At 38.2% G+C, this 27,175-nt stretch overlaps 1 protein-coding gene across 1 annotated transcript in view; it reads left to right on the top strand.

Annotated features, from left to right (window-relative positions):
- Positions 1–25,241, top strand: part of prkd1 (protein kinase D1) — a 79,227-nt gene extending 53,986 nt beyond the window's left edge. Inside the window, exons 17-22 of the mRNA XM_085391703.1 lie at positions 661–822; positions 2,017–2,115; positions 8,397–8,557; positions 8,803–8,909; positions 15,018–15,103; positions 17,301–25,241. Of these exons, the coding sequence (XP_085247829.1) occupies positions 661–822; positions 2,017–2,115; positions 8,397–8,557; positions 8,803–8,909; positions 15,018–15,103; positions 17,301–17,531 (846 nt within the window). The 3' untranslated portion in view covers positions 17,532–25,241. The remainder of the gene's footprint in view (positions 1–660; positions 823–2,016; positions 2,116–8,396; positions 8,558–8,802; positions 8,910–15,017; positions 15,104–17,300) is intronic.
- The last annotated feature ends 1,934 nt before the right edge of the window (positions 25,242–27,175 follow it).

The raw sequence follows: 27,175 nt of genomic DNA, 5'->3' as shown, positions 1-27,175 counted from the left end.
TCAAAGACCTTTAGGTGCCTGTCATTGGAACCTAGACACATGCAGTGAGAACACAGACAGTTCTTGTGACAGTGTCAGGGTAACTCTTGAAGTCTGTTATCACTGTCCCTTAAAAATGTTACAAAGACATGGCATGTACAGTTTTCAGAGTTTCAAGAATCCTCAAACTCGTTGATTTTCGTTCAGTCAAACTGAAACAGCCTCAGTGTACAAATATTTTTACCACCTTTAAAACTGTATAAAATGTTTCATTAATATCATATTTGAACTTTAAACCATCAAATTTCAGAATAAAAGAAGTACACCTAGTTCTTCTGGTGTCAAAAAACAAAACAGGTCCAATTTGTCCCAAAAAGCATGCAAGGGTTAAAATGAAGAAGAAGGTGCTTGTGTTGTTAAATTTAGATGTGGACATAACTCTATTCACAATTCATCTTAATCTGTATTCCAGTTTAATTAAACCATCACTGCATACAAATAACATAAATGCTAAAAAGTATGCAATTCATAGTAAATACTTAGGATTAAAGCATTTTTATTACCAAATATGGTAGGTTCACCTGAAGAAATCCAATTTTAAAAATCTTTAACTGAATCTCCCACCCAGGAGATTGTAAACTGTTCTTAAACTGTCTAAACTGATCTCTCTTGTCCTTTCAGAGCCTGCATCATCCAGGGGTGGTCAACCTGGACTGTATGTTTGAGACACCAGAGCGAGTGTTTGTGGTCATGGAGAAGCTTCATGGAGACATGTTGGAGATGATCCTGTCCAGTGAGAAAGGCCGACTTCCTGAGAGGATCACAAAGTTCCTGGTGACACAGGTGATACTTTGCCTCAATTATAACATCACCCTGTCTGACCCTAACTGTAAAAACAAAGTCACAAAGGTTTGGGTCCATAAATTTAGCCTTTGTTAAGAAAAATCCAGTGACAACATCCAGGACAAATGGTAAATGGATTGATTCTTATATAGCGCCTTTCTACTCTCCTGGAGTACTCAAAGCACTCTGTACAACGCCTTCGATGCTTGTTCCCTCCTGGGAACACGGTGGGTCTGAGCCCGCGCTGGAATGGTAGCGCTGGGCAGGATGGCTACTGTGTTTGCTGTGGATTACTCCTCACCCCCCACCCAACCCTGTGGCTTGTCACGTGTTCCATAATGTTGTGCTGTGGACATTTATGTAATGCTAACGATCTCCGACCTGTATCCCCATGTGATGTCTGTGTTGTGTGTGTAAGGTCGGGGGGGGGGGGGGAATCCTATTTCACTGCACGTGGCGAATAAAGCCTTGATTGATTGATTGATTGATTGACCCAATCACACCCATTCTCACCAGCACTTTCTCTGAACTTAGTGCTTTCTCAGTACATTTACACACATTCATACTCCGATAGATGCATCGGAGAGCAACTTTAGGTTAGTATCTTGCACAAGGATACTTGATATGCAGATTGGAGGAGCCAAGGATCGGACCACCAACCTTCCGATCAGTAGGTGACCTGCTCTACCTCCTGAGCTTAGAGTGTTTAATAATCATGTTACTGCTGATAGGAATTACTGGAAAAATTCTGATTGTATAGGTCTATAATCTCTGCTCACATTCAGCCAAATGATGCAACACTGATCAGACACTTCACTGTGCACATGAACAATGGGTAAGAAAATGAATAGAACATAACTGAAGGCAGAGACTCGCAAACCAGCAGTAACTAAAGATGGATTCAGTAAAGGCCTGGCAGAGCATCTCAAAGGGAGGTTGTAAAGTTCAGACAGTAAGTGAGTCTCATTTGTGTTATGTTGCATTGTGCTTTTGTCAGTTATGTTTGTACTTTTGACTGGGGACTAAAATTGAAATTAAAACTGAATTGAATTGAATTACGGCCTGATCATAGTATTTTAGTGTTCCCCTTGCATAGATTTACTGCCTGACCGGTGCCATTAGCATTGAGTGTTTGACAAGAGGTCCAACATTATTATAGCAAATGCAATCTGTGTTTTTCTGTCTCACTGTCAGATCTTGGTGGCGTTGCGTCATCTCCACTTCAAGAACATTGTCCACTGTGATCTGAAACCTGAAAACGTCCTGCTGGCTTCTGCAGACTCTTTCCCCCAGGTAGTATGTTTATGTGCTTGGACAGTACCTGTTTTTCAAATGGAGATGTGTATCCACCCTAAGTTTAAGTATCTCGGGGTCTTGTTCACGAGTGAGGGAAATGGGAGATCAGCAGACAGATTGGGGCTGTGGCTGCGGTGATGTGGGTGTTGTACCAGTGCATCGTGGTGAAGGGAGAGCTGAGAGTATAAGCTCTGGATTTACCCGTTGATCTACGTTCTCACCCTCAACTATGCACACGAACTCTGGGTAATGACCAGAACAACAAGATCATGGATACAAGCTGCCTCTCCCTTAAAGAGCTTCGCAATCAGCGATGGGGTTAGAGTAGACTCGCTACTCCTCTACATCGAAAGGAGCCAGTTGATTAAAGTGTTTGTGACGAAGTTTTCGGTGGAAAAATGCAAGCGCTTCCAAAAGAAGTCAGTTGATTGGATGGGTTATTTGTCAGTTATCCTAGGTAAACCTCAAACAATCAGATCAACAGAGCAAGCATGTTCTGAACCTGAACTTGCTGAAGCCAGTTGGGAAAGCAAGGCACAAAGCGTATCTTTCAGGCATTGTATGGTGGACTGAAATGGAGTATTACTATCTTAATGTTTTAAACATTAAACCCAATATCCTCATCAGCACTCACTGTTTTTCTCAATTCAGCTGCTGGCGTGTTGCTGCAGGTGCTCTATCATGATTCAGCCTTGGTTCTGCATATTATTCATGACAATATGTAATAGTAATAGAACTGCTCTGTCAAGTAGATGTTTTTGCTAAGGCTGAAGATGATATTTGTGAGACTGTTAAATAGATGTTGTGTTTCCACCCAGGTCCTGCACCGTTTAGATAATATTGACTACCTTTATTCAGGCTTATGCAAATAATCTGTTAAAGGTTTCAAATTCTCAGTTATTAATATCTTGTAACTTTTAGTATAGCTGTTTAAAAGTTGTGTCAGAATTCTTCTAATTTCTAATTTTATCTGAATTATCTACAGAAAAATTTGCATGTCTTGACAACACTGGCAAACAACAGTAGTAAAAAAAATGATGTGTGTTGAGTTCCGAGCTGCAGAAAGAGTGAAGTTATGCAGTGATAGAAACAGAAAATACAAAACACGCACATGTATTAGTATTTGTGGATGCAAGCAATAAAAGTTGGACATAGACACTCCATTAGCTGTCAGTGTAACTATTAGCAGCTTCCTTCAGTGTTCGGTCTTTAGAAATAGCTGTTAGTGTCAGACAGACTAACTGTTAACTCTAGTGATGCATCATTTAGCTGTTTGGCTCATAATTCCTCACATGATACTTAGTGTGTGTATCATCTGCACAGCCTGTTCCTCTGAAATATCATGAAACAAACAAAATGCAAATATCTGGCTCCGGTTGGAAGAGATGTGTTAACGTTCGCGTGTCAGCCGGTTGCCATAAACAAGTGAAATCAATAATTTTAAAGAATAATATGACTTTTATCAAAATCCTCTTTTTTATCTTTCTCAGAATCAGTTGAGGTAATTGGCATCAGATTTATGTCTGTGTTAGTAAAGAGAAAGTATGTAAACTAGTTTAATACGACTGGGAGAAAGAGAGATGTTGTTGGCATAGCTGAATAAAACTGTCAGTTACAGTTCTGTTTAGTCTATATAACTAATGTACACAGTTAGTTTGTGCTACAGGTAGCTAGAAAGCTAACAATATATTTAGCATATGTTAAGAAAGGAATATTAAGTAGGTCAAAAAGTTTGAATTCAAGTTTGATATTTTGAATCATATAGAGAGAAAACACATTCCTAGCCTGACAATGGAAAAATACTCACTCAGCTTTATTGTTATGACACAACATTTATGTGACAAATGAATACTATAGTAACTTCTCTGGTTCTACACTATAAAAGTGCAAGTCAGCAAATGTCAAAATGAAAGATTTACGTGTCTATGTAGCGCTTACCTTTATTTGAACGCTGAACAATTTCTTGTTCCACATGGCGGCATAATTTACCTATCCAGAAAAATGCACAAAGAATATTTAAAAATACATGTAATTGTCTGTACTTTGAAATAAAGTCGCTTGGGGGGGGGGGGGGGGGGTATGGATCACAAGTCTGTAAAATTCATAGTTTCTCTGTATATTATTGTTTTTCCTCCACGGATAGATGATCCAAGACCTCCCAAAACATTTTTGTCCAGTTTTGTCTGTCATAATGGAGTAAATTTTTGTCAGCTAGAGAATAATAGTCAATTCAGTCAATAATGTGACTGAAAACTATGAACATATGATATTTCTTTTTTGGTGGGAAGTACTATAAGGTCATAAAACACGGTAAAATCACATTATTTATAGTTTGAAAAGCTCTAAAAATGAGGTAAACTACTACTAGAAGATCTGCTAGATCACTGTGGCTCTGTGACTACTGAGCTCTACTATGCTAAAAGTTATAAGTTAAGTTTTTATGTGTTATATTTAATATAGAAATAAATTAAAAACACAAGTATGACTTAGTTGATGCATCTGATGTATGCCTAAAAATAATTTGCATCACTTGAGATGGTTTCAGGTGACTAGAGCATCTCAAATTTCCAGGCATCAAATGTAATTTTTAGAAACCAAAACCAAGCAATGCATATGTAAACATTTAGTATAACTATTCATTCATATAATGTGCCAGTTTCATCAGCCTACCATTTTTAGTTATGACCACAGGTGTGGGAATAGGTTAGGGTGAAAAACTGAATTTCCTGAATTCTGGAAGAACACTAAAGTTTGAAAATGCTCTGCCCAGATGCTGATTGATGAGATGCAACAATGTCACTATATCACATAACCCAGGGGTCACCAACACGGTGCCCGCGGGCACCAGGTCGCCCGCAAGGACCACATGAGTCGCCCGCGGGCCTGTTCTAAAAATAGCTCACCATAACAACTTACCAGTAAGCTGCATCTATTTTTATTTTTTCTTGCTATTTTTTTTTTAATCACAATTGCATTGGCGTTAATTTGTTAGAGATAATATATAAAAAAAATGTTTATTATTAAATATTAGATCATGATCTAATATTTAGTGCTAGCTGGTCTCCACGGAAACAGTTGCCGTGAAGACCAGCAAAGGCAAAGGTGAGGAGATGAGGAAAACATGGCGGAAAAAAGGAAGAAAACATATAATTTTCACAGTGAATGGGAGGAAGAGTTCTTTTTTACCTCTGTGAAAGATTCATGCGTGTGTCTCATTTGCGGGGCAACTGTGGCAACGGCAAAGCGGCACAACGTGGAGAGACATTTCCAAACGTGTCACACAAGCTACCATGCTAACTATCCAAAGGGCAGCACACTGCGAGCGGAAAAGGCCCGCGAATTAAAGGCAGGTTTGAGCAAACAGCAGTCTTTTTTCACGAGACCGGTGAAAAACTCTCAAAAAGCAACCGAAGCCTCATTTAGAGCTACACATTTCATGATTAAGAAAAAGAAGGCATTTTTAGACGGGGAGTATTTCAAAGAAGCAATGATGATAATTGCAAAAACTGTGCTTAAAGACGAGAAATATGGAAACGATGTAATCTCCACTCTCTCTGATGTCCAGCTGGGGGCAACTACAATTGTTAGAAGAGTGTCGGCTATGTCCGGGAACTTGGCCGATCAGTTGGATCAGGATCTGGCAAAGTGCAGTTGGTTTAGCATCCAGTGTGACGAGTCCGTCGACAGCAGCAGTACAGCACAGCTGGTGGTCTTTATCCGGATGGTATTTGATGGTTTCTCCACAAAAGAAGAACTTCTGACACTACTGCCGCTAAAGACAACAACGAAGGGAGTTGACATCTATAACGCGGTGAAGGAGTTTTTCGCGAAGAAAAAGGTACCGTTGGAAAAGCTGGTATCAGTGACTACCGACGGGGCTCCTGCTATGATCGGCCGACATACGGGATTCATCGCTCACTGTAAAGGTGACACAGAGTTCCCAAACTTCATGCATTACCACTGCATCATTCACCAGCAGGCGTTATGCGCAAAGGTGATCGGCTTCGAGCACGTCATGACTCCCGTCGTGAAGATCATAAACAGCATCCGCTCCAGAGCTAAACAGCACAGAACATTCAAGGTGCTATTGGAGGAGCTGTCAGCTGAATATGGTGACCTGCTACTACATACGGAAATCCGATGGCTCAGCAGGGGACGGATTTTGCTTCGTTTTTTGTCACTTTTGGGTGAAATCAAGGAGTTCATGCAATCCAAAGGGGAAGACACATCTCTGCTGGAGGACACTGAGTGGACACTTGACCTTGCGTTTTTAACAGACATTACTGGGAAACTGAACCATTTGAACTGTGAGCTGCAAGGCAAAGGTAAGACTGTTGCTGACATGATTAGTGCTTTAAATGGATTTAAAGCCCAGATGAACATTTTCTCTGTGCATTTACAGAGAAAAAAGGTGCTGCACTTTCCCTCTGTGCAGATGGTGCTGAAAGACAATGCTTCTGCATCTGAGACTTTTGACAAAGTTGCAGAAAAGTACACTCAAGTCATAAACCGACTTGGTCAAGAGTTTGAGAACAGGTTTTGTGACCTTGATCAGCTTGAGCCATGTGTCTCATTTGTTTCCAATCCTTTCATGAATGTGGACACAACATGCATTGCTGAGCAACTAAGTTCAATGTTCAGCTTGGATGCTGGACAGGTGGAAATCGAAATTGTAACATTGCAAAATGACGTCCACCTCAAAGCCTATCTGGGTGCACCAAACTTTTGGTGCCTTGTTGACACAGAAAAGTACAGTGGTGTGTGCACAGCAGCTATGAAGGTTGCCAGCCTGTTTGGTTCAACCTATCTTTGTGAATCAGCCTTTTCTGACATGAACTTCATCAAGAACAAACACAGAACACGCCTCTCCGATGCACATCTGCAAGACTCACTCAGAGTTGCAGTGTCAAGTTATACCCCAGATTACAACACACTGGTGAACAGCATGCAATGCCAGGTTTCCCACTAACAGACAAAGAAAGCCATATTAGATGTTCTCAGTGGCAACATTACAGTGTCATGTCAAAGTTGAATTTAATTATTGAAAAACAAATGTGTTTATTAAGTGTAACATGTGACAATTTGCTTTAAAATGCTGCCAATTTGGTGAAAAGTTCTGTAAAATTTGAAAGTTGATTTTTTGTATGTTACATGCATACAAAAATAATGTATGTAACAGTGCATGATTTGTTAAAATTTGTTAGTGGTAAGTGAAAATGTTGTAGAAGTGATCACTTCAAAATGTAAATACTTGCAGAAATAAAGCGTTGCATATTGATATTTATGTTTCCTACCTTGTTTCCTAATTGCATTCTTTATAATTATGGTGAAAAATAATTAACATAATTAGTGTCCGTACATAGATGAATATCATTAATTATTAATGATAACACATAATTAAGTTAAACTGAGGAAATTTGTTATTTGAGAAGTGTGTGTCAAACTGGTAGCCCTTCACATTAATCGGTACCCAAGAAGTAGCTCTCACTTTCAAAAAGGTTGGTGACCCCTGACATAACCTGATAAATCCATGTGGTTCTACAACCTTACAGAGAGACAATTTTGATATCCACTGAAACCACCTTGTGTGGTTATTGCTCGATAAATAGTTATTGATTTTTCCTACATTAAGACTCCAAAACTAAGTCTCAGTATTTGAGTATCAGGATGTATCAGGATGGAGAGACAGCCCATGAAACAACTCGAAATACATTTAGACAACGATGTGAGATTGCATGTTTAGGTCTGCAAAAGAGAAATGATTCATCACAACCTTGAAAAGAGCCAACATATCCATAATAATTTCCATCTTCCTCCTGAGTGTGAGTGAATCATCCAGCAAGCTAACAGCCAACAGTTTTTTTTTTAACTTTTAGTAGCTTCGTTACACTTAGAATCAATCCACATGTCCATTTAAATACTAACACCAGGTTCTGGCTACATGATATTTCTTTCTGGCTAGATGGTTACTATGTTAGATCAGGTGGTTAAAGAGTAATAAATTCCTGTCCAAGACACTGATAAGCCTCACATTATAAAGACAAATGAATGTCAAATGTGTCACACTACACAGAAAAATTGACTGTTTTAGACATTTTTTGTGACAAACCCCATGTTTTTACTACATATCACTGCTATAGTCTAGTATTACCAGTCTGACAGTTGTGTAGGTTAAGACCATAGATATAATGCTGTGAAATGACCAGCCAGCTTTTACATTGTTTTACTTTTACCTCCACTACTAACAGCTTTAGTAATTTATATTGCTCCTGCTGCAGGTGAAGCTGTGTGATTTTGGGTTTGCTCGAATCATTGGTGAGAAGTCATTCAGGCGTTCAGTGGTCGGAACACCAGCATATCTTGCTCCTGAAGTTCTGAGAAATAAAGGCTACAACCGCTCTCTGGACATGTGGTCAGTTGGAGTCATCATCTATGTCAGGTAGGATGATACCTTTACTGATAAACATAATAGTCTGAGTAGATTTTGGTTTAAAATTGTATTCTTCTTTCTGCTTGTCTATTTCTGAGTTTTTCCTTTATCTCATCCTTCTCCTTTTTTAGTTGTGTTACTGTAAACACAATGTAACATCTATAGGATACTATCTATACTTTAATGAATTTCTATTATTATGAAAAGATTAGTGATAAATGTGCAAAAAACTAAAAGTATTTATGTTTTTGCAGTCTCAGTGGGACGTTCCCTTTCAATGAAGATGAAGATATTAATGATCAGATCCAGAATGCAGCCTTCATGTACCCCCCTCACCCCTGGAAAAAAATCTCCCAAGAAGGTGTGGCATGTTGCTGAGCCTCTCAACCAGAAGTCTACAAGACCTAAAGCTAACCCACAGAAAACCTACTTCATTCAAAAAAGATCTGACATGATGAGTAACATCTATTTGTGACATAATTGTCATATATATCTCTCCACAAAAATGTCCAAACTATCCTGGACGAGCCCCCATTTATGTTTTACGGCCTGGCTCAAGCCCTGTGTTTTCTTCTGCTTGTTACTGGTCCACCTGTGTTACCTCTGCGTGTCTTCCCTATGTTGCCTCAGCGTTATCTCTGTCAGCTTTCCCTGTTTCCCAGTTCCTCATCCCCCGGTTCTGCTCCACCCTCAGGTTACATGTTGTGCTTAGTTTTCCCAAGTTTAGGTGTTGTTAGTTTTCTCTGTTCCACCGGTTTGCAGTATTGTTCAGCCGAAGCCTCGCTGTCCGTTCAAAACATTCTCCTGCATCCGTGTCTGCATTTGGGTCCTCATTCTTCTATCATTCCACATGTCTGTTGCCGCAGCCATGACAAATATGGAGACTAATACCAGAATTTAAATGAGAAGAGGTTTTATTATTATATATAGCACATTTTATTATTTATGTAACACATTAGCTAAAATAGCTGGTAATACTAAAACAGAGACTACTGTGCCTCCATGAAAGCCTGCCTCATATATGCCTTTATCCACACCTGACTAGGTGTGGTCAATTAGCAACAGCTGAACACTCCTTCACTACCACTTCAAAGAGATTAGGGGCTGCAGAGGGGCGCAACAAGCTAGGTTAATGCATGCATCACTAATAAAGAAGCCTATTCTTTCAGCCAGCAGAGGATAGCTTCCCTGGTTTCAAAGATGAGCTGAACATTGCTGGTGTCAGTTTCTTCTAAAGCATTTTTACTGGAATTATCTGAGAAAAATAGTTGCAAGGTTCAGACTGTCAAAGAAATCAGTGCTCTAGTTTTGGTATTTTATTAGCCTGTCATTAGCTTGTATGTTATGGACACTAGTTGCTAACAGAGCTTGCTAGCCTTAGCTTATGACATGGCACTCTGGAATCTTATCCAAATATAGGTCGTGTCCAAATTCATGGGCTGAGGACCCAGCCTTCGCGGTCTACGTGGGCCGGGTCGTCAGAAGGTCGGGTAGGCCGGAAGTAAACGGCTGGGGAAATTGGATGGTCTAGCCTTCTGATTAGTGTCACCGCTGTCTCGGTGGAGTTTAATAAACTCAGCTGTCTGCTCCTTGCTATCTAAAATATAACAGGACACTGGCGTAAATTCTCGACCGTCTCATACTTCTGTTTAATCAGTTTTCTATTTGACGTTTAGTCAGCTGTGTAAAAACCAAGGAGGGACCCACCCGGGGGATTAATAAAGTTTTATTTTATCTAATCTAATAACTTTAATCTCAGCCAAACCGATTTACTCACGAACAAACAAAACACTGAAAAAAGCCCAACAATAACATTTTTAGGTTTTCTAAGTGACTTAACCCGAGTAGCGAAAGTCCGCGGTGATCTGAAAATGATGTGCCGGTAGTTGTGCCGTTCTCGGCCGCATCAGTGACCCTCGAGCTCCCGGTTAGCTATCGAGCTGGTGGGTAGCAGACGTCTCCGAAAACGTCGAAGCACTTTTGCAAATATGCGATATCTTGATAAACCGAGCAGATATTTGATGTTTACACAGCTACTTTCTCGCCTAAAAAAATGTTAAAAGTTTATTTTGTGACCCAGAAAGATTAGTATGAGTAATTTTAAAACTTAGTAGCGGCCGCCATTGTTGGAAACTGGAGTTTGGCTGGGCCGCGCTATGAATTCTGGGATATGGTGGGCCACGAAGGACACACCCGACCCATCCTTCAAATTTGGGGAAAAGGAGGACGCATTTGTCGGCTGCATTCGGAGGAGTCTACGAATTTGGACAGCCTTCGGCGCGTCGCTGTGATGTAATCGGTCTACAAATGCGGCCTCAGGAGGATGCAGCCCATGAATTTGGACACGACCATAGTCACTTTTGACCAGTGTTGGGGAGTAACGGAATACATGTACCGCCGTTACGTATTTAAAATACAAAATATGAGTAACTGTATTCCGTTACAGTTACCCTTTAAAAAGGTGGTATTCAGAATACAGTTACTTTGTTGAAATAAATGGATTACACTGCGGTACTTTCCTGTTTCATATTGTGGTGGGTCAGGACTGTTTCGGTTTTGTTTGACAGCTACGTTCTGTAGTTCCAGGCGGCAGCGTTGCGGTTGCCATGGTTACAGGGTGACGCTTTCGCGCTGCGTGTTTCCTGGGTGAGAGAGCGCCTTTTTGTTGTTGTTGTTGTGCTAAGCTAATAGGCAGAATGCAGAATGTAGCATCATAGGCAGTGTAGTCCGTGCTGCAGGGAGAATGGACTGCCATACTCGTTATGTGTCTGTGAGCGCGAGGTGGGAGAAAAAGGAGAGTGGAAAGGTACAAGTTGTCATTGAGCAAAAACGGGAGCTAGAAGCATGTAAATATAATAATAACCACTGCAGCCAAGAAGAGTGCCTGACGAGCCCAGTTGTAAGTAAGCTATTAAGACTCGACTGTACGCTTTGTTCGTGTTTTCCTCCGAAACAATAAGTTCCGTTGGAGCAGCCTTTCAACACCTCTCTCTGTCTCTCGCAAGCAGAGTTGACCCAGACAACAAAGTAAAGCTATTTTTCGGCTACGAGCCCGACACGGAACCCATATTAGTCAGAGGTCCCTTTACTACGGTTCGGAGCCGCGGACCTTCAGTAATAGTAATAAATCACAGCAATAGTACATTCACGTAGTTGTAAAATGTAAGATAGTATGTTAAGTAATCCAAAGTATTCAGAATATGTTACTCTCATTGAGTAACGTAACGGAATACGTTACAGAATACATTTTAGGGCATGTATTCTGTATTCTGTAATGGAATACATTTTAAAAGTAACCTTCCCAACACTGCTTCTGACACTAAAACTAACAAAACAGCAGCCAAAGCATTAATACCAAAGCTTCAAAATTTAGAGACCAATACCTGTTTATTTCTATGTCTGGATTTTTAAATTAGAATATATTAAACAGGCAGATTCATGTCTGCGAGACTGACTGAAATGTTGAATGTGTGATCAAAGATGAATTGCTTGTTTCATCTTTCTGTATGACACCATGTATGACAGCATACAAGCAGAGGTAATTATGTTTTATGTTGCAGTATAATAACTCCAACATTTCCTTGAAATCAGTTCAAGCCATTCTCTGCTGCTGTATGACTCATGTTGTTGCCGTCATTGTCTCTAAATGTGTCTGCCGTGTGTGTTGGCTGGAATTGTCCTGTTGACTATGAGACAGATTTAAAATCGCCTGACTCACTCACTCCTAAACCGGATCCCCGAAGTGCTCTTAACCTTCCCTCCACCTCCTCATGCTGCCAGAATGACTTGAGCTGTGCTTCAAAATAAATACAAGCCATTTCTGTTGGCCACAGGAGGATTAAATGTCAGGGAATAAACTCTAAGTGCGCCAAGAAATGTGCGTTTGCAAAGATCAGTTTTAAATAAGACCCTTTTGCCTACAAGCATACACAATTCAAGTTTTTAAATGGAGATGAAATAAAGTTTTGAAAGTCTACCACATTTATGGTCATGCAGAGGTAGTCTTCCTCCCCCAGGAAAAAAGTATTTTGTTTTACCTTTAAAGGTATAATGGCACATCACTGTGCCATTATATACCAGCATTACCTTAGTGGTACCCTCTAAGGTATTGCCATTGAGCCCTTTATGGGGCAAAAACTTTGTATGCTTCTTTTTTGTAGCTGGTGGTGCAGTCATGAAACTCTGACTACAATTCTGCACCTTAATGAAGGGGACACTTGTTACCCATTCATTGATGAAGGTGCTACTCTTTAACTGCCATTACCTGAGACTCAATAAGATTGCATTAGCCAACCTTCTTGCACATCCCAAATAATACAAGTTGTTTTTAAAGCATGCTGGGGCTTCAGATGATATTATACTAGTACATTTATAAAATATAATTGATATAAAGAAGCAGCCAAAATTAACAGAAGTATACACTAATAACTTTTTTAATATCTGCAGCTTTTAATGATGATGCAATCCTCATTTCTAAATCGTAAATTGCAAAGAGAAAAGACCGAGCTCTCTAGTAGCAGGTCTATTTGTGATAAACGGAAAAGAAAGACCAAAGACAGAGCACTGTGTTCACACATTAGTGCAAGGATATTTTGTACACTGCTCAAAAAAGTTAAGGGAACACTTGAGAATTACAATATAGCACAAAGTCTGGTAAACTTCAGGTATATGTATCTACCCAGTTAGAAGGCATAATCTATTGTGAACCTAGTTCACTTCCTTTGATCCAAATAAAAGCGATAAAGGATTCCTTGGAGAGGCAACAATAGGGAAAATATTAATTAAAGTTGATTTAATTATTGACAATTATTTAAATTGTTTGCATTTTACAATTCATTCATTTGTTTTAAAAAAATGTTTAATTCCTACATATGCATATCACACTACATGAGAGATATATGTTGTATAATTTATCATTTACAGTTATATACAGTTCATATCCTCTCTTTCACTGGGATTGCACTACTTCATATTTAGGTTTATTTAGGACCATAAATATTTGACACAGATTTTGTTATTCTCTGCACATCACCATAGAGTGCAGCTTTTAAATATTTAATTTAAGGCATTTAACAAAATGTTGCAGATATTATTTCAGGGATTATAGTTATTTTCATTTTAGCTATTTTATAGGGCTCAAAATGACAATCTAAGATAGCTTTAAACATGAGAATTGTTTTTAATACTGTGATGAAAAGCCTTTGCAGTCAGTGACTGATTGAAGTCTAGAGTCCATAGATATCAACAAATGTTGTTGCTCTTTTGAAATGCTCTACCAGGTCTGTCAGCAGAGTATCGGCCTTAACACTTCAGAAGTCATTCTGCTACTTTTATCAGGATTAACAAATACTAATGACCTAGTTCCAATGGCAGTTATACATGACCATGACATAGCATTGGCTCCACCATGTTTGACAGATGATCTGCTTGACGGCATGAGAAGTTCCTTTTCTTTTCCATACCTTTCTCTTTATATAATTCTGGTTAATCTTAGTTTCAAAACTTTTGATCTCTTTAATAGGATTTGTTTTTGTTTTGCTTTGTTTGTTTTGGGGCCCTTCTGACTTCTTTAAGTTTTGTGGAAAAAAGTCCAGTTGCTTTCTTTCCAACCTCCTTAGATATAACCATAACCTGGATGACTGAGAACTTTATAGATGTTTTTCCAAATGTCACCAAGAAATTCACACATCCATGCCCTTCTCTTCCCCACTGCCCTCTCCACTCTTCTCTGAACCCCTTGTCAACACAGGAATCAAATATTCTATATCTACATGACAGAATTTTCTGAAATCTATACTTTAGGTGGATTTGGCTTAAAAGTAAGGAAACAACTACATTTCAAAATAGGGTATGGATAGGGTATAAAAGGTGTCCCTGGGATGTCGATCTGGTCAAGTAATAACAATAAACTATTTCTCATTATTTATTCACAGTTGTATGTCTTTAAATCAGGTTTCTTGTGAGACTAAACACTGCAGTTCAATAACTGTTTAGAATGACTGTAAACTAACATTGTTATTCTTTGGCCTTTGGTTTGGATTATCCAAATTATGAGGTCATGAGACAGGTCTGGGAAACAGGAGAGAGCCAGTGCTGCTGAGGAGTTAAGGAGAGGTGAATGTATGTGGTAAAGAAACTTGAAGAACTAGGAGAGTCCATCAGTTTGTGGAATGAGGATCTTAGGTTTGTAGGGGGGGTGGGTTCATATGGTAGTCCATTCATGTGCATAATACCAAGTGATGGAGGCCTCTGTAGACCTGAGGGGCCTTGGGGTCCCAGAGCTGTTCAGACCACTGACCCCTAAAGAAAGGTTAACATCATGTTAGCTTTGCTCATTAGCCCTGACTGGCCCATGACCATGGGTGGGCCTCAACCCCAAATTCTCCTCCTACTAATACTCTGCACTTCCATTCTCCCCCTGTGTTCCCTATGTTCTTTCTTTCTTACATTCTTGTATTCCTCCATGCAGCGATTGACCTGATCAACAACTTGCTGCAAGTGAAGATGAGAAAGAGATATAGTGTTGACAAGACACTAAGCCACCCCTGGTTGCAGGTAGGAAATCAGTCATTTGAATAACTCCATTAAAATCAATTTGGGAGCATTTTTCAAGTTCAATACAAATCTGTAACATAACAATCAAGAATCAGTCAATAATACATTTCAGATTAATATAGCATCATCCAAATCATATAAAGGGTTCACTTTATATGATTACTGTTTCAGTTAAGATTTAGAGCTTTCATTAACCCCATATGTGTAGCATGTAAAAACATTTTGGAGTTTTGGGAATTTTTTTCTTTTTGTTTACTTAACATCAGCAACCTTAATCCATCTTGTTTAACTAAACTTTATTGTCTGCAGGCAAAGTAAGTGGGGCCACATTAAGGTCACAGCTTCTGCAGTAATCAGGAAATGCTGTATTGTGAAAAGGATTTCATTCTGGTATAGCAACCCGACTAGACTTCTGACACACATGAAGTTCCAAACTGAATTAACTGAATGAGTTGAGAACATGTAATCTCACATTCTTTGAATGATATGTAGTGAATAAGAATTAAACATCTAGTTGTTGAATCACAATGCATTTCACTTTGGTATGGGATAAAAACCAGAGGCACAATTCCACAATAATGCTAATGCTGCATTTTATTTGCTATCTGTTAGATTTATATCTTATGTTGATGATAATCAGAAAATATAGTGTAGGTAAAAAAAACAAACAAACAATTTTTGTGTTTACAGCCAGTTTTGCTTCCCCCACTGAGCCAGAAAATCTGTTCATGTAGTTATGGACCAGTTTAGGCGTGAAGTTGTAGTGCCTAAACTGTTCGAAAGTTTAAGTGCTACAACCTCAGAAGCGTGGTCACCTCTGGTTTAGAGTGTGGAACAGTTAGGAGATCCTGATCTGATGATTGGAGAAGATTGGAGAAGTATGATAAAAACTATTTTAAAACAGAGTGACAGGTTCCAGGCTTGAACTTTGATCTGATTCCACTGATTTTTGCCAGGAAAACAATTAAGAAATTTCCACAATCATCAGATGATGTTGTAGGAAAACTGCACAGAGCAGGCGTAAAAAGTCTGTTGATAGTGCTAAAGAGGAAGCTTGCATTGCACTTATTATTGTTAGTCAAGCCAAACAAGTAGGATGTTATGCATATTTTACAAGTTGAGTGAATGTGGTTAGTAGGTCCTTTATGTGCTGCTAGTGCACATAGAAGGTTGTATTTGGTTCAGCTTTTCTGCAGTCTGTTCTGTGATGATGAATATAACCACTCATCCAAGGGGAGGAAATTACAGCATGAGCTAATTTGGATTTTTACATTATCAAGGGCTAATGTACACAGATTATTAAATCAATTCAGAGTTGAAAATCTAGCTGCCCAAATCTAATTAAAGATAATTTGCATCTACCTCTGTGAAGACAAACTGGTTGTAGAACAGACATGAAGAGCGAGTTTAAGGATAGGACAGGAGCAAAAACAAGGTCCAGGATGTGTCCAACATCATGAGTTGGACCATTAACCATGATGGACCTAATAAAACAATTTTGCAGTATTAACATATCTGGTGGCATGCAAAGAGATTTGAATACTCTGTAAGGAATTCAGTAGGGGATTTAGGAGGTCACTAGATAACAATATATCCATCCCTTCATTCTCTTTCAACTATCACAGGATCACAGGACCCTGAACAGGTCGCCAGGCTGTTGCAGGGCTAACACAGAGAAACAGACAACTTTTCACATGCAAATCCAAATACAGGCATTTTGGAACAAACAGTTAACCTTACTAACTGCCTATGGCCTGTTTGAGGAAACTGAAGTACCTGGAGCAAACCTGGGCAACCATTAGGAGAACATGGAAGCTCTATAAAGGAAGTCCCTGGTTAGATGGTGGATGTGAACCCAAAACCTTGCTGCAAGGCAAAAGTGCTAACCACTGTCCCAACTGAAAGTACACTTGCTTTGTACACTTATAAATGATAGTATTTTGAATGACACTAATCAGAAGTAAATGGAACACAATTATCTATATATTATGTATTTGTCACCACAACCAAAGTTTGTGGTTTTCAGACTTTCACCACAAAGTTTTCAGACAAACGCAGACAACGAGAAAATACAACCAGCCACCCATTATCTGATTTCAAAAGTGTTTGCTATTTGTGCTTTTTGTAAAAGAGAAAAGACAAGATAATGGTGTTATTAAATTATTTAGGCTATGGGTGTGTTCATTTTCTCCGCCAGGACTACCAGATGTGGCTGGATCTAAGAAACCTTGAGTCTCGGATAAACGAGCGCTATATCACCCATGAGAGTGATGACCTGCGATGGCATCATCACGCCCAGCTCAGCGGCCTAGACTACCCCATGCACCTAACCAACAGCCCCTGTGGTGAAGTTGGACAGGGGATGAAGCGTTACAAGGAAAAGGAGGAAGAGCTGGAGACCCTCAGTGAGAGGGTGAGTGAACTATGAGGAAGTAAGAAGACTTATTTTCCAAACAACATGAGAAACAATGACTATCACAAAATGAAAAAAGCACAAAATGAAAACTTACAAAAAATTTGATCCTTACTTTACTTCCATAAATCATAACGAATCTTATTCTAATTAATCTAATTAACAAGTAGTTGTTTCGTATTTGCAAGATAAGGCTCTTAGAATTACATCTGTAATGCTAGAGTCACTGCATAATTAGGAGTTAACAATTTTGTATTTAATTAGAAGGTCCTTGTGTTATTTATCCCATAGTTTTTTTTTCAATAGGGTTGTGAAGCTCAAACTATTTATTACCTTTACAAGGCACAGAACTTTCAAATATATTTGAGATTATTGTTATATGTAAGGATCTTGTAATTATTTTTATGTAATTACAAGTCTTTTGTTTCCTGATTTCAAAGAATTATTCTCGCAATTTACAAATGCAACATTTGCTCCTTTTAAATCTCGTAGATGAATAAGCACCTTGATAAACTCACCCTATCCCAGAATACCAAAACAAAAATCCTATGTTAAGGCAATATTGATTTTTGATTAAGAGGTGCGAATTTTTCAAATGACTTCTTAATTTTGACTTTAAAAAAGTTAACGTCATGCAAGATAGTATAATTACGAAATATACAGTGGAGACACATATGATCCACTGTTGTAATTACTGGATCATTATTTCATGCAATTTTTTTCCCTTTGTAATCTTTATCCTTATTAAATGTAGTAAAATAAATTTAAAACAACATAATCGTTCCATCCTTAATTTGTTGCTATGAAACAAAAATGTCATTTCTCCATGAAGAGCTACAAATTACAGTACTGGGCAGAAATCTTGAGACATCTCTCAATTCTTTATGTTTTGCTTGGGAAATGGCAGATCCGTGCAGTGATTTATAGAACAGAATTCTGTTGAATGGGAACAGAATGTAAGGTGAAAACACCTGTGCGCACACTGCTTCAGTAATGTTGAGGTCTGGGTTGTGGCTAGGCCAATTCATGGCAGGTGGGGCTTTTTCTACCAAAGTATGCTTTACTATACTGACTATGTGTTTAGGATCATTGTCGTCCTGGATGATGACGCCACTGGCAAGTATAATAGTGCATCAAAATCTGATGCAACCATATTTTCATAAATTTTGGTAAGATCCCAAAAACCATCATCTGACTGACTGATCTTTTCCTATTTCTTAATGACATGATTTCATATACTGATGATCTGCTGTAGATAGTTTTGAGGTCTGCCACTTCTTCTTTTGTACTCCACATGTCCTGTTTCCTCCGATTTCTTAACCTTCCTGCCTTCTTGGGACCTTTTTGTGCCACTGCTATGTGTTAAATGGCTGCCATTTCCACTGTGTTCAGTGGAATATAACCAAACTTGCCACAGGATAGTTTTTACCTGTCAATGTTAATATTCCAGTGTGAATTCCTTAAATCAGCCTAAAATGGCTGAGCAGCAGAAATCCCCACACCCATCACCCTGGGGACCATTTTCTGCCCATTGACTTCCATTACAAACGCTATTTTTCAACCCCAAATTATCATCATATGATTTTATTTTTTCTTCTTTTCTTGGATGTCAATGAAGACTCAGGGCCTTGAAGTTTTAATTTTTAAATTGCAAAAAAAATGCAAAAAAAATAATGGCAGGTCAAAATGTATGTTGGTGCCAATCTTTGGTCCATCTAAAGGCCTACTTATAATGACAATCACATATTACTTCAACTGGTTTTTTGTGGAAATATTTAGTTTCGTTTTTTGGTTTTTGGGGCTTATAACACAGGGCGCTCATGTAATAACACTGGGATTTGAAGGGTTAAAACAACGAAAATATAATTAAAACTTTACATGAATATTTCAGGGAGAAGTAGTTTTACAAGGTTGGCTAATTTAAAGTGGAATAAAATATGGATATATGGTCTTTTTATGGCGTGGCTGAGAATGGTCCCTAGGGTGATGGGTGTGAGTTTTTTAAAGGATGGCAGGAGGGTTAAGGGAACACTGAACACTGTATGCCAAGATTTGCCAAGTTTTCTGTGAATTTTTCTTTCCGAATCGCCTCGTTGGTGCACAAGTACTGTTTTATGCCTGCAAGCCTGTGCGATCTTTGCCATTTTCATAGAACAAACTAATGACGTAGGGAAAATGACAACAAAGTGCTAAGGATAAAGTGTAAAATTGGTTCTGTACTAAGTTGTCTTTAATGTGAAGATACAACACCGGTTCATGTGTTACGGTCTATGCCTTTTCTGTGATCCGTGGGTCATTGTTAAATGGCTCATCAAACAAAAGAATATTCTCCTGAAAATGATCTGGACTGGACTGAAAATGAGTGAACAAGCAGCCATTGTCCAAAGAAAAAGGCCTTCAGAAATCCTGGAGAAATACAAAAGACCAATTACAATCAAGTTTGGGTCCTTGGAAGCAATATATAAAGAAATGAGGGGTGGCTCAGGAAATTTGCACAGTAGCGTATATGAGTTATACTTAGAAAATAAAAAGATGAATGTGAATTGTTAGGAACCACTACATTTTTTTCACCATAAATCATAGTAAATCACTGAAAATGACACATCAGAAAGTGTGTCAGAAGGCGATCATAAACTAATATTTAATTTATACTGTACAAACATGAAACTTGCTATTTAGGGCTTGTCACATATTCACGAGTTTCCTGCAGCTTGCACAAGATTTTGCAGATGTGGAAATAAGCCATGGCTTCCTTCACAACAAATTCAAAACAAAACACAGAGCTCATTCACCATCAAAACTTACCAAGTGTTTACACTCATATCGTCAGATTAAAGTAAAGAGTATTCACTCTGGATGTTGTGTAGATTAAATCCTTACAATTCTTTAAAAATGTATATACATTATTCATTATAAAAAAAAGTTCTAAACTTGATTTTAAAAAAAGGAAACAGCATTTTTCTTCAACCTTGACAAAAGTCGTTTCTTTTGCTCGTCATGTAAAATTATTTAAGGTAACGTTTGTCTTCTGTCTGATAAACACAAAGTAGAAGGACAGTTGATCTTCACAACTGAAACATAATTCCTAATTTTCCTTTGTAGCAATGAAAAGTCACGAGTTCGAGTTTCATTCCAAAAAGAGATATCCAAGGTACTGTCATTAAGTCATTTACAGATAAAGTGACTGCTCAGTGAAAAGTAATTTACTATGATTTGAGACGTTTTTACTTTCCCCATGTTTTCCAAAAATGGATATGTAGCATTTTGGAATGAAAATCCTCAGTTGCTAAAAACACACTGCCAGTGACATACCAAAAACAACAAGATAAATGTTTTAATGTGTCAGTATTTTTTTTTTAACAGTGGAGCCACAAATATCTAATCCAAATGGGAATATATGATTACTTTGATACATTTGCATTGCTGTGGTTTTCTTTCTTTTCCTATGAGATGAGATAAAAGGTGATGTGTCTGGTTTCGTTTGACAGGAAGTTCACTTGAATGCTATGTTTTGCCTTCTGTAAACAGTATAAATGTTAGTGTCTCAGCAAAATCTAGGACCCAAATACATGCTCTTTTGATTTTGTAAGGGACAACATCAAGGCCATGTTTTCACCTAAGCTTTTCAGGAAATGCTCCATCTTTAGCTCAACATTTAGTTAACCTTCTGAATCTTTTTGAAACATTCATAGAAAATAACACACAAACTAGTTTTCATCTCCCTGTTTATGGTCTTGACTGTCCACCTCTGCCTTGCTTACTAGTAAACATATGAAAATATTTAATATTTAAAATTTTGGAATTTGAATAAAGCTTTAATCAGCAGGTTTCATGTCTTCTTTCTATACAGTTGAGAGACTGGAGCTGATGCATTCCTGGTAATATGCTGTATGTTAATACTTAGCAAATACCAATTTATCCAAAAATACTTCTATGTAGAAACTTTTTTAAGACTGAGGATTAAAGGCTTATACCATCTTTTGGACAAAAGACAAGCCAGTCCCTGTGTCAAGATTCCATTTCCTATCTCTGTTTGTTAACTAAATTACTAGCAGAGGATAAGACGTGTGGAGCATACTTTGAATCAGGTGCGAAAGATATTGTGTAGGACAAGATTTTGTTGACAATGTGTCAGAGATCCTGTTCATACGACGACCTTTTTGAAGTACCAGTGTGTTTTACTTCTCATTCAAAATTTCTCTCAATGGACCCCCCACAGTCATTAAAGCAGTTTTGTCACCAGTTTGCTTAACTCAGGCACCCAGTTCAACCTCAATCCTCGTATCTCCTCTCCTAGCCACCTCCACTTCCCATTTCAGTTCTTCCTAGTAGAAAGTCAAGCCAAAGGAATCAAAAAGCTACCTTTGTGCACTAGCATAATTGTTTCCTTCTACTTTTTGAAGCACTTCCTCAGATCCATGAAGATCCTTATCATCTTCATCAGTGCAGGTCGCTCTGGGTCATCTGGCAATAACTTATTTAGCTGAAACAGCAGAATGTCATCCAGCCAAAACATCTGGATATTTGTTAGTTAAAAATGCTGCTGTTCTCTTGATCCCATACTAAATAAATACTCCATAAAATTAGGACAAGTTTGCATTTATCCAGCTTATTAATATTCACACCAGCAAGTAAAGAAAATTACCTTAACTTGATGTTTTTACATCAACCACTCTTCCTGGGTTTAAATACTCAATCTTGCCATTCAGTCACTTCGGAAAGGCATTTCCGTACTCACATATTCGATGAGGGACCAGTCGCTTGTGATCAGCTCAGTCTGTAAGGATGGATATGTTGGACATCTTTCAGCTTTCAGAATTCAGGAGAGAGCAACTGTGGTACATGGGTACTATCGCTACTACCAACTGTTTACAGAACAAGCCCTTTGTGCGCAAGGTGGTTTGTGCCACTGTACTGAAATAACTATCTACTGTTATTGTAGTGTAGAGGTTAGTAGCAACCAGCGTTATCGCTGTACCTCAGAATTTGTCCCTGAAAAAGAATTTACTTTTTTGAGACACCACCTTCAAATGAACATACACTGATAAAACAACTAACCTCTTCTCAATTGATTAACCATTAATTTGGGGACTTGAATGAGTAAAACAATCAAATCAAGAAAAGTTATTAATATATCAGACCCACAAAATATACTAAATGAGTTATTTGAAACTGGTTAATAATTAAATTTAAAATTACATTTAAAGTTATATCTGAATCAGTAACGATGAGGGATTTGAGAATTGTGTCTACCAGCCGTGGTCAACATCCTCCTATACAACATTAATTACACCAGGATATGTATTAATGAGAATTTATTTACAAAAGTAATGACTGCAAACATGCAAAGATCTAACTAAGGACTAAGACTAAGAGAACAAAGTATATGTGTGTTTGGGGGACACAGACAGAGTGTTTGTTGACTATGTCCCTGCAGTTCTGTAAGGTGGTTGAACATGTGGTCAAAGCCAAATAAAAGGTGTGATCCTGCTTACATGTGTTGCTGTTGTTGCCCGTGGTAAAATTAGCTGCTGTGTCTAACCAGCTAACCTTCTGTAGGACATGCATCGCTGCAGTCAGAAGACTGTTTGCAGAGCATATGATAGAGAGGTTGAGGGAGTGAAGCAAAGCTCTCAGGTCCACACATACACCCATGGCAATCTTTTCCATAATCGATAATTATTGATGACAATTCCTTTTTTTAAGCTTGGTTTTGTTTTGCTTTGCTTTGCTTTGTTTTGTCGTTTTCTTTGTTTTTCTCCCCCGCAGAAAAAATGGTGGCCAGCAATTACTGCAAGTTGATTTTAGAAGGTTATAGTTTATCGGCCTGAGTTCTGCCCAGACAATAAATAATAGTTTAGGAGAGGGCTCCTACCAGGCTCTGCAAGATACTTGTTTACTGATAAGCAAGGCAAAGTTGAACACCGGTTATTTTAACCTGTCCCACACAGAAACAAAGGAGAACAGTATGCATTGGGGTTTTTTTTATATCATGATACTGCCATTAGTCTTAAACATAAGGGCTGTTTCTCTCAAGACTCTATGGCATCATCTTCTTTGTGCCTCTTTCATACAGATCAAACTTCTGTACACTCCAAAATTGGCATTCCAGCTTTAACTGGAATTGAAATGTTAAGTGTCTTGTGTCTTGTCTCTGTAAAGGGTTGACTTATAAAGCATTCAATTAAGTATTTTGTTTATAACATGCTTAAACCATTGTACATGTTTTATTGTGAAGAATCTGTAGATGACTGCAAGCAGAAGTAGAGCTCTAGGTTATGTACACTTTTTAACTAAGCGAAAGTTTGATACAGAAAGCAAAGACTGTTAAACCTGATAATTTTCTTACAGGTATTAAGCCTTTCTCAGAAATTAGGTATTAGATATTTGTACTTGTGTCTCTGGGAATTTCAGAAGTTTAACTTGGTTTAAAAAAATAAAACTGTTAGTTTTCATGTTACAGAATCCAAAAATCTTTTATTGCTATTTATTTCAGTGCTTGAACAAATTAAAGAAACACTTAAATCAGTGATCACATGGATCTTAATTACTCATTCTTACTATCAGTAAGTAATTCTTACAGATATACAACGTAATTTGTTGAGAACAACGGGAAAATCATAGGAAACCAAAATCATCAACGCATTTAGGGCTGGATTTAAAATGACACCAAAAATCCAAGTTTAAAATTGAAATCATTTACTGATCCGACTTGCCTTGTAATATGGCTCAATAGTGTTCATGGCCCCTGTGGCCCTTTCCAGCTCTTTTTGTGGAATGGCAAATCTAGTGTTGCAGTAGATGTGCCATTTCACAAACTTAAGACTGTGCTGGGAGACACAGAAGTACCTGTATGGGCTGCAGGTACTGTCTCATGGTACCGGCAGTGACAAGGACACTAGAAAAAAGCAAAACAGGAGAAAAATCAGTCAGGAGGGATAAGAAGATGTGAATGGTGTGCGGCCGCCATCTGCAAAACAATTCCCCTTTTGGGGGTTGTCTTGTTGTTGGCTCTCCAGAGCACCTGTTAACACTTTCATTTGCACCAGATCAGGTGAAACCAGTTTATGCTTCCTAATTGGACAGACTGATATATCTGTAGTTAATATTACCACATATAATGCTTGAAAAAAAAGACAAATTCATGTTTTTACACTGTAGTATTTTTGTGGATTTAAAAAAAATGTATATGATGTGAGAATTCATTGTTTTGTTTTTTCAACCATTCCACAAAGATATGCTAGCTGTTTGCTCCTGCGTTCTGCTAAGCTAAGTTAGTCATTGCTGTGCTTCAGCTTTGTATTACAGACTGAAATAAGATCCCTATCCATTATTATCTAACTCAGTGAGAACAAACACGAGTATATACTTTACCTGACTTTACATAAACTGTCTACTTTTAGTACAATCTACTTAACTAGCTTATTTTCATTTTATGAACAATCACTGAAGATTTTGATATTCACCAGCAGTGGATATTGGATGAAGTGTAGTTATATTAAAATATAATGAAGAACTATTACCTGGCCTGTTGGTCAGAAAACATGAAATGTATTAGTAGAAGAAGGTCTAAAGGTTTTCTCTGAATGTGTTTCGCTTTGAGCTGTTGAAGTGTCTGTCAATGTGCAGAACGTCCAGCTGTTTCCTGATGCTGTATGGCTTCATCCCTTTGCTGTCTGCGCTCTGAACAGCCTGCCTGAAGTGCTCACAAAGCATTTGCTATCTACAGAAACTTTAAAGATGTATTTTTTCGGACCATGTTCAAATAAAGATATTTTAAAATCTTCTTGGTAGTGTGTTGAGTTTTTTTTTCATTAACTCAAATCCAAATATATTCTGCTTCAAATAGCCAACTAACATTTCTACAAGTCAATCATTGGATGAGATTTTTATGACCAGTACGTAAGGATGGCAAATGCCATAATGTATGAGTTTGTACAAATGAAAATTTAAGGTTAAATACAAAGGCAATTGGATTTTATGTGTATATTAGGTTCCATTTAGTTTCTAGGATTACCTAAATCTCACATTTCATCATCATTAGTGGTTTCTACTACGTTATGCAATGAACCCAAGGTCCGGCACATGGTAGCCGGATCTCAGTTGCAAGCTGTAAAAGCATAAACTGAGAGTTACAACCAAGTGGTTAGGATCCTGTATGAGAACATCTTTGCCACATATGAGTTAGAAGTCCCCAGTTCTTGATGGGAGATACAGCCAAATATGGCTGGAACAACAGGGCTATGGCCCTGAGGGATTCACCAACCAACCAGACATATTGGTTGTCATCAAGCAGAAAACCACAGTGATGTTGCCAGAAGACTTGCGTAGCTCAGGAGGTGGAGCAGGTCATCTACTGATCAGCAGATTAGAGGTTTGATCCCTGGCTCCCCCAGTCTGCATGCCAAATATCCCAAGTTGTTCTTTGATGCATCCATGGGAGTAGGAATGGTAAGCAGTTAAAAGCATAGAAGTTCAATTCAATATAATTTTATTTATATAGCGCCAAATCACAACAAAAGTCGCCTCAAGGCAAGTTAATGCTTGTGTGAATGTTGCATGTTGTATAGAGCGCTGCTACTAGGTTTAAGGAAGTGATTCATCTACTGTTTAATCACAGTGGAGGGCAGCTACCTAAACTCTTCTCACACAGAGGCAGATGTTGTTAAAAATGTTACATCCTCCTGGATACTGTGGCTCCTCTGAAAGTATTTGATAAAACACATTGATAAAAATCTAAATTCTAATTTCCAGACTGACTGGAAAACAATCAGTCATAGTTGTGTAGCAACAAACTTGTAGAGTTGCAGAAATAATTTCCAAAGCTAGGAGCTTCCTCCTACTTCCAGCTGTTCTGCTAAGCATATAGATGCTAAGTACTAACTACTCTTTATATAACTTTTCACAACATTGTTTTTATTTTTGATTATGATTAGACAATGCTCAAATATTCCTTATTTTGCCTTTTCCACACTTATGCTGGACGAAGCATAACAGGCTGCCGAACTAGAGCGCCCTGTCAGCAGACTTTTTGAAGCCGCCTGGTTTTTTTCCTCTGTTTTCTGAGTTTGATGGTAATGGCTGGTGGCAGAAATGAGGCCTCGGGGAGGCATAAGGGGTACGAGGAGGAAACAGCTTTTTAGAGAGACAAGTTGAGAGGGTCAACAACACTGACACCAAGTAATCCCTCTGTCTGACACAGAGAGGTGAAACCAGAAGTCAAGACTACTGACATGATTGCGGCATGAAAATCCATTTTAATTTGTAACGTACATTTTCAAATAGAAATAAAAAACATTAAATCTATTTTATTCTGCCTGAAGTAGAAACACAGTGGAAATGTAGAATAGAGCAGCAGCAAGAGTAGCCCTGCTGCTGTTAGGAACTGTTTTACTTGCTGATGGTGCCAAACCAGTCAAATGATGCTATTGCTAAATATGCCAGAGACAAATAATAATATAACAAGGTAACCCAGTACCTACAGTAGTACTGTTGTAGAGTACTTTAAAAGTGATTTGAAAAGGTCCTGTTAATATTGTCCCATTACAGCTATTGTAACTACCATGGTGTAAATACACTGTACTGTACATGCTGTTGACACCCTTACTGCAACATCTATTAGTAGTAACAGGCACTAATAAAATACTCTAAATGCTAGT

Source organism: Rhamphochromis longiceps, linkage group LG19 (genome assembly GCF_057381845.1).
Source record: "Rhamphochromis longiceps isolate RC_006_pf linkage group LG19, R_longiceps_female_GT1.1, whole genome shotgun sequence".
NCBI lineage: Eukaryota > Metazoa > Chordata > Actinopteri > Cichliformes > Cichlidae > Rhamphochromis > Rhamphochromis longiceps.
The sequence above is the reverse complement of the archived record's forward strand: the minus strand, read 5'-3'. Positions and strand labels throughout refer to the sequence as shown.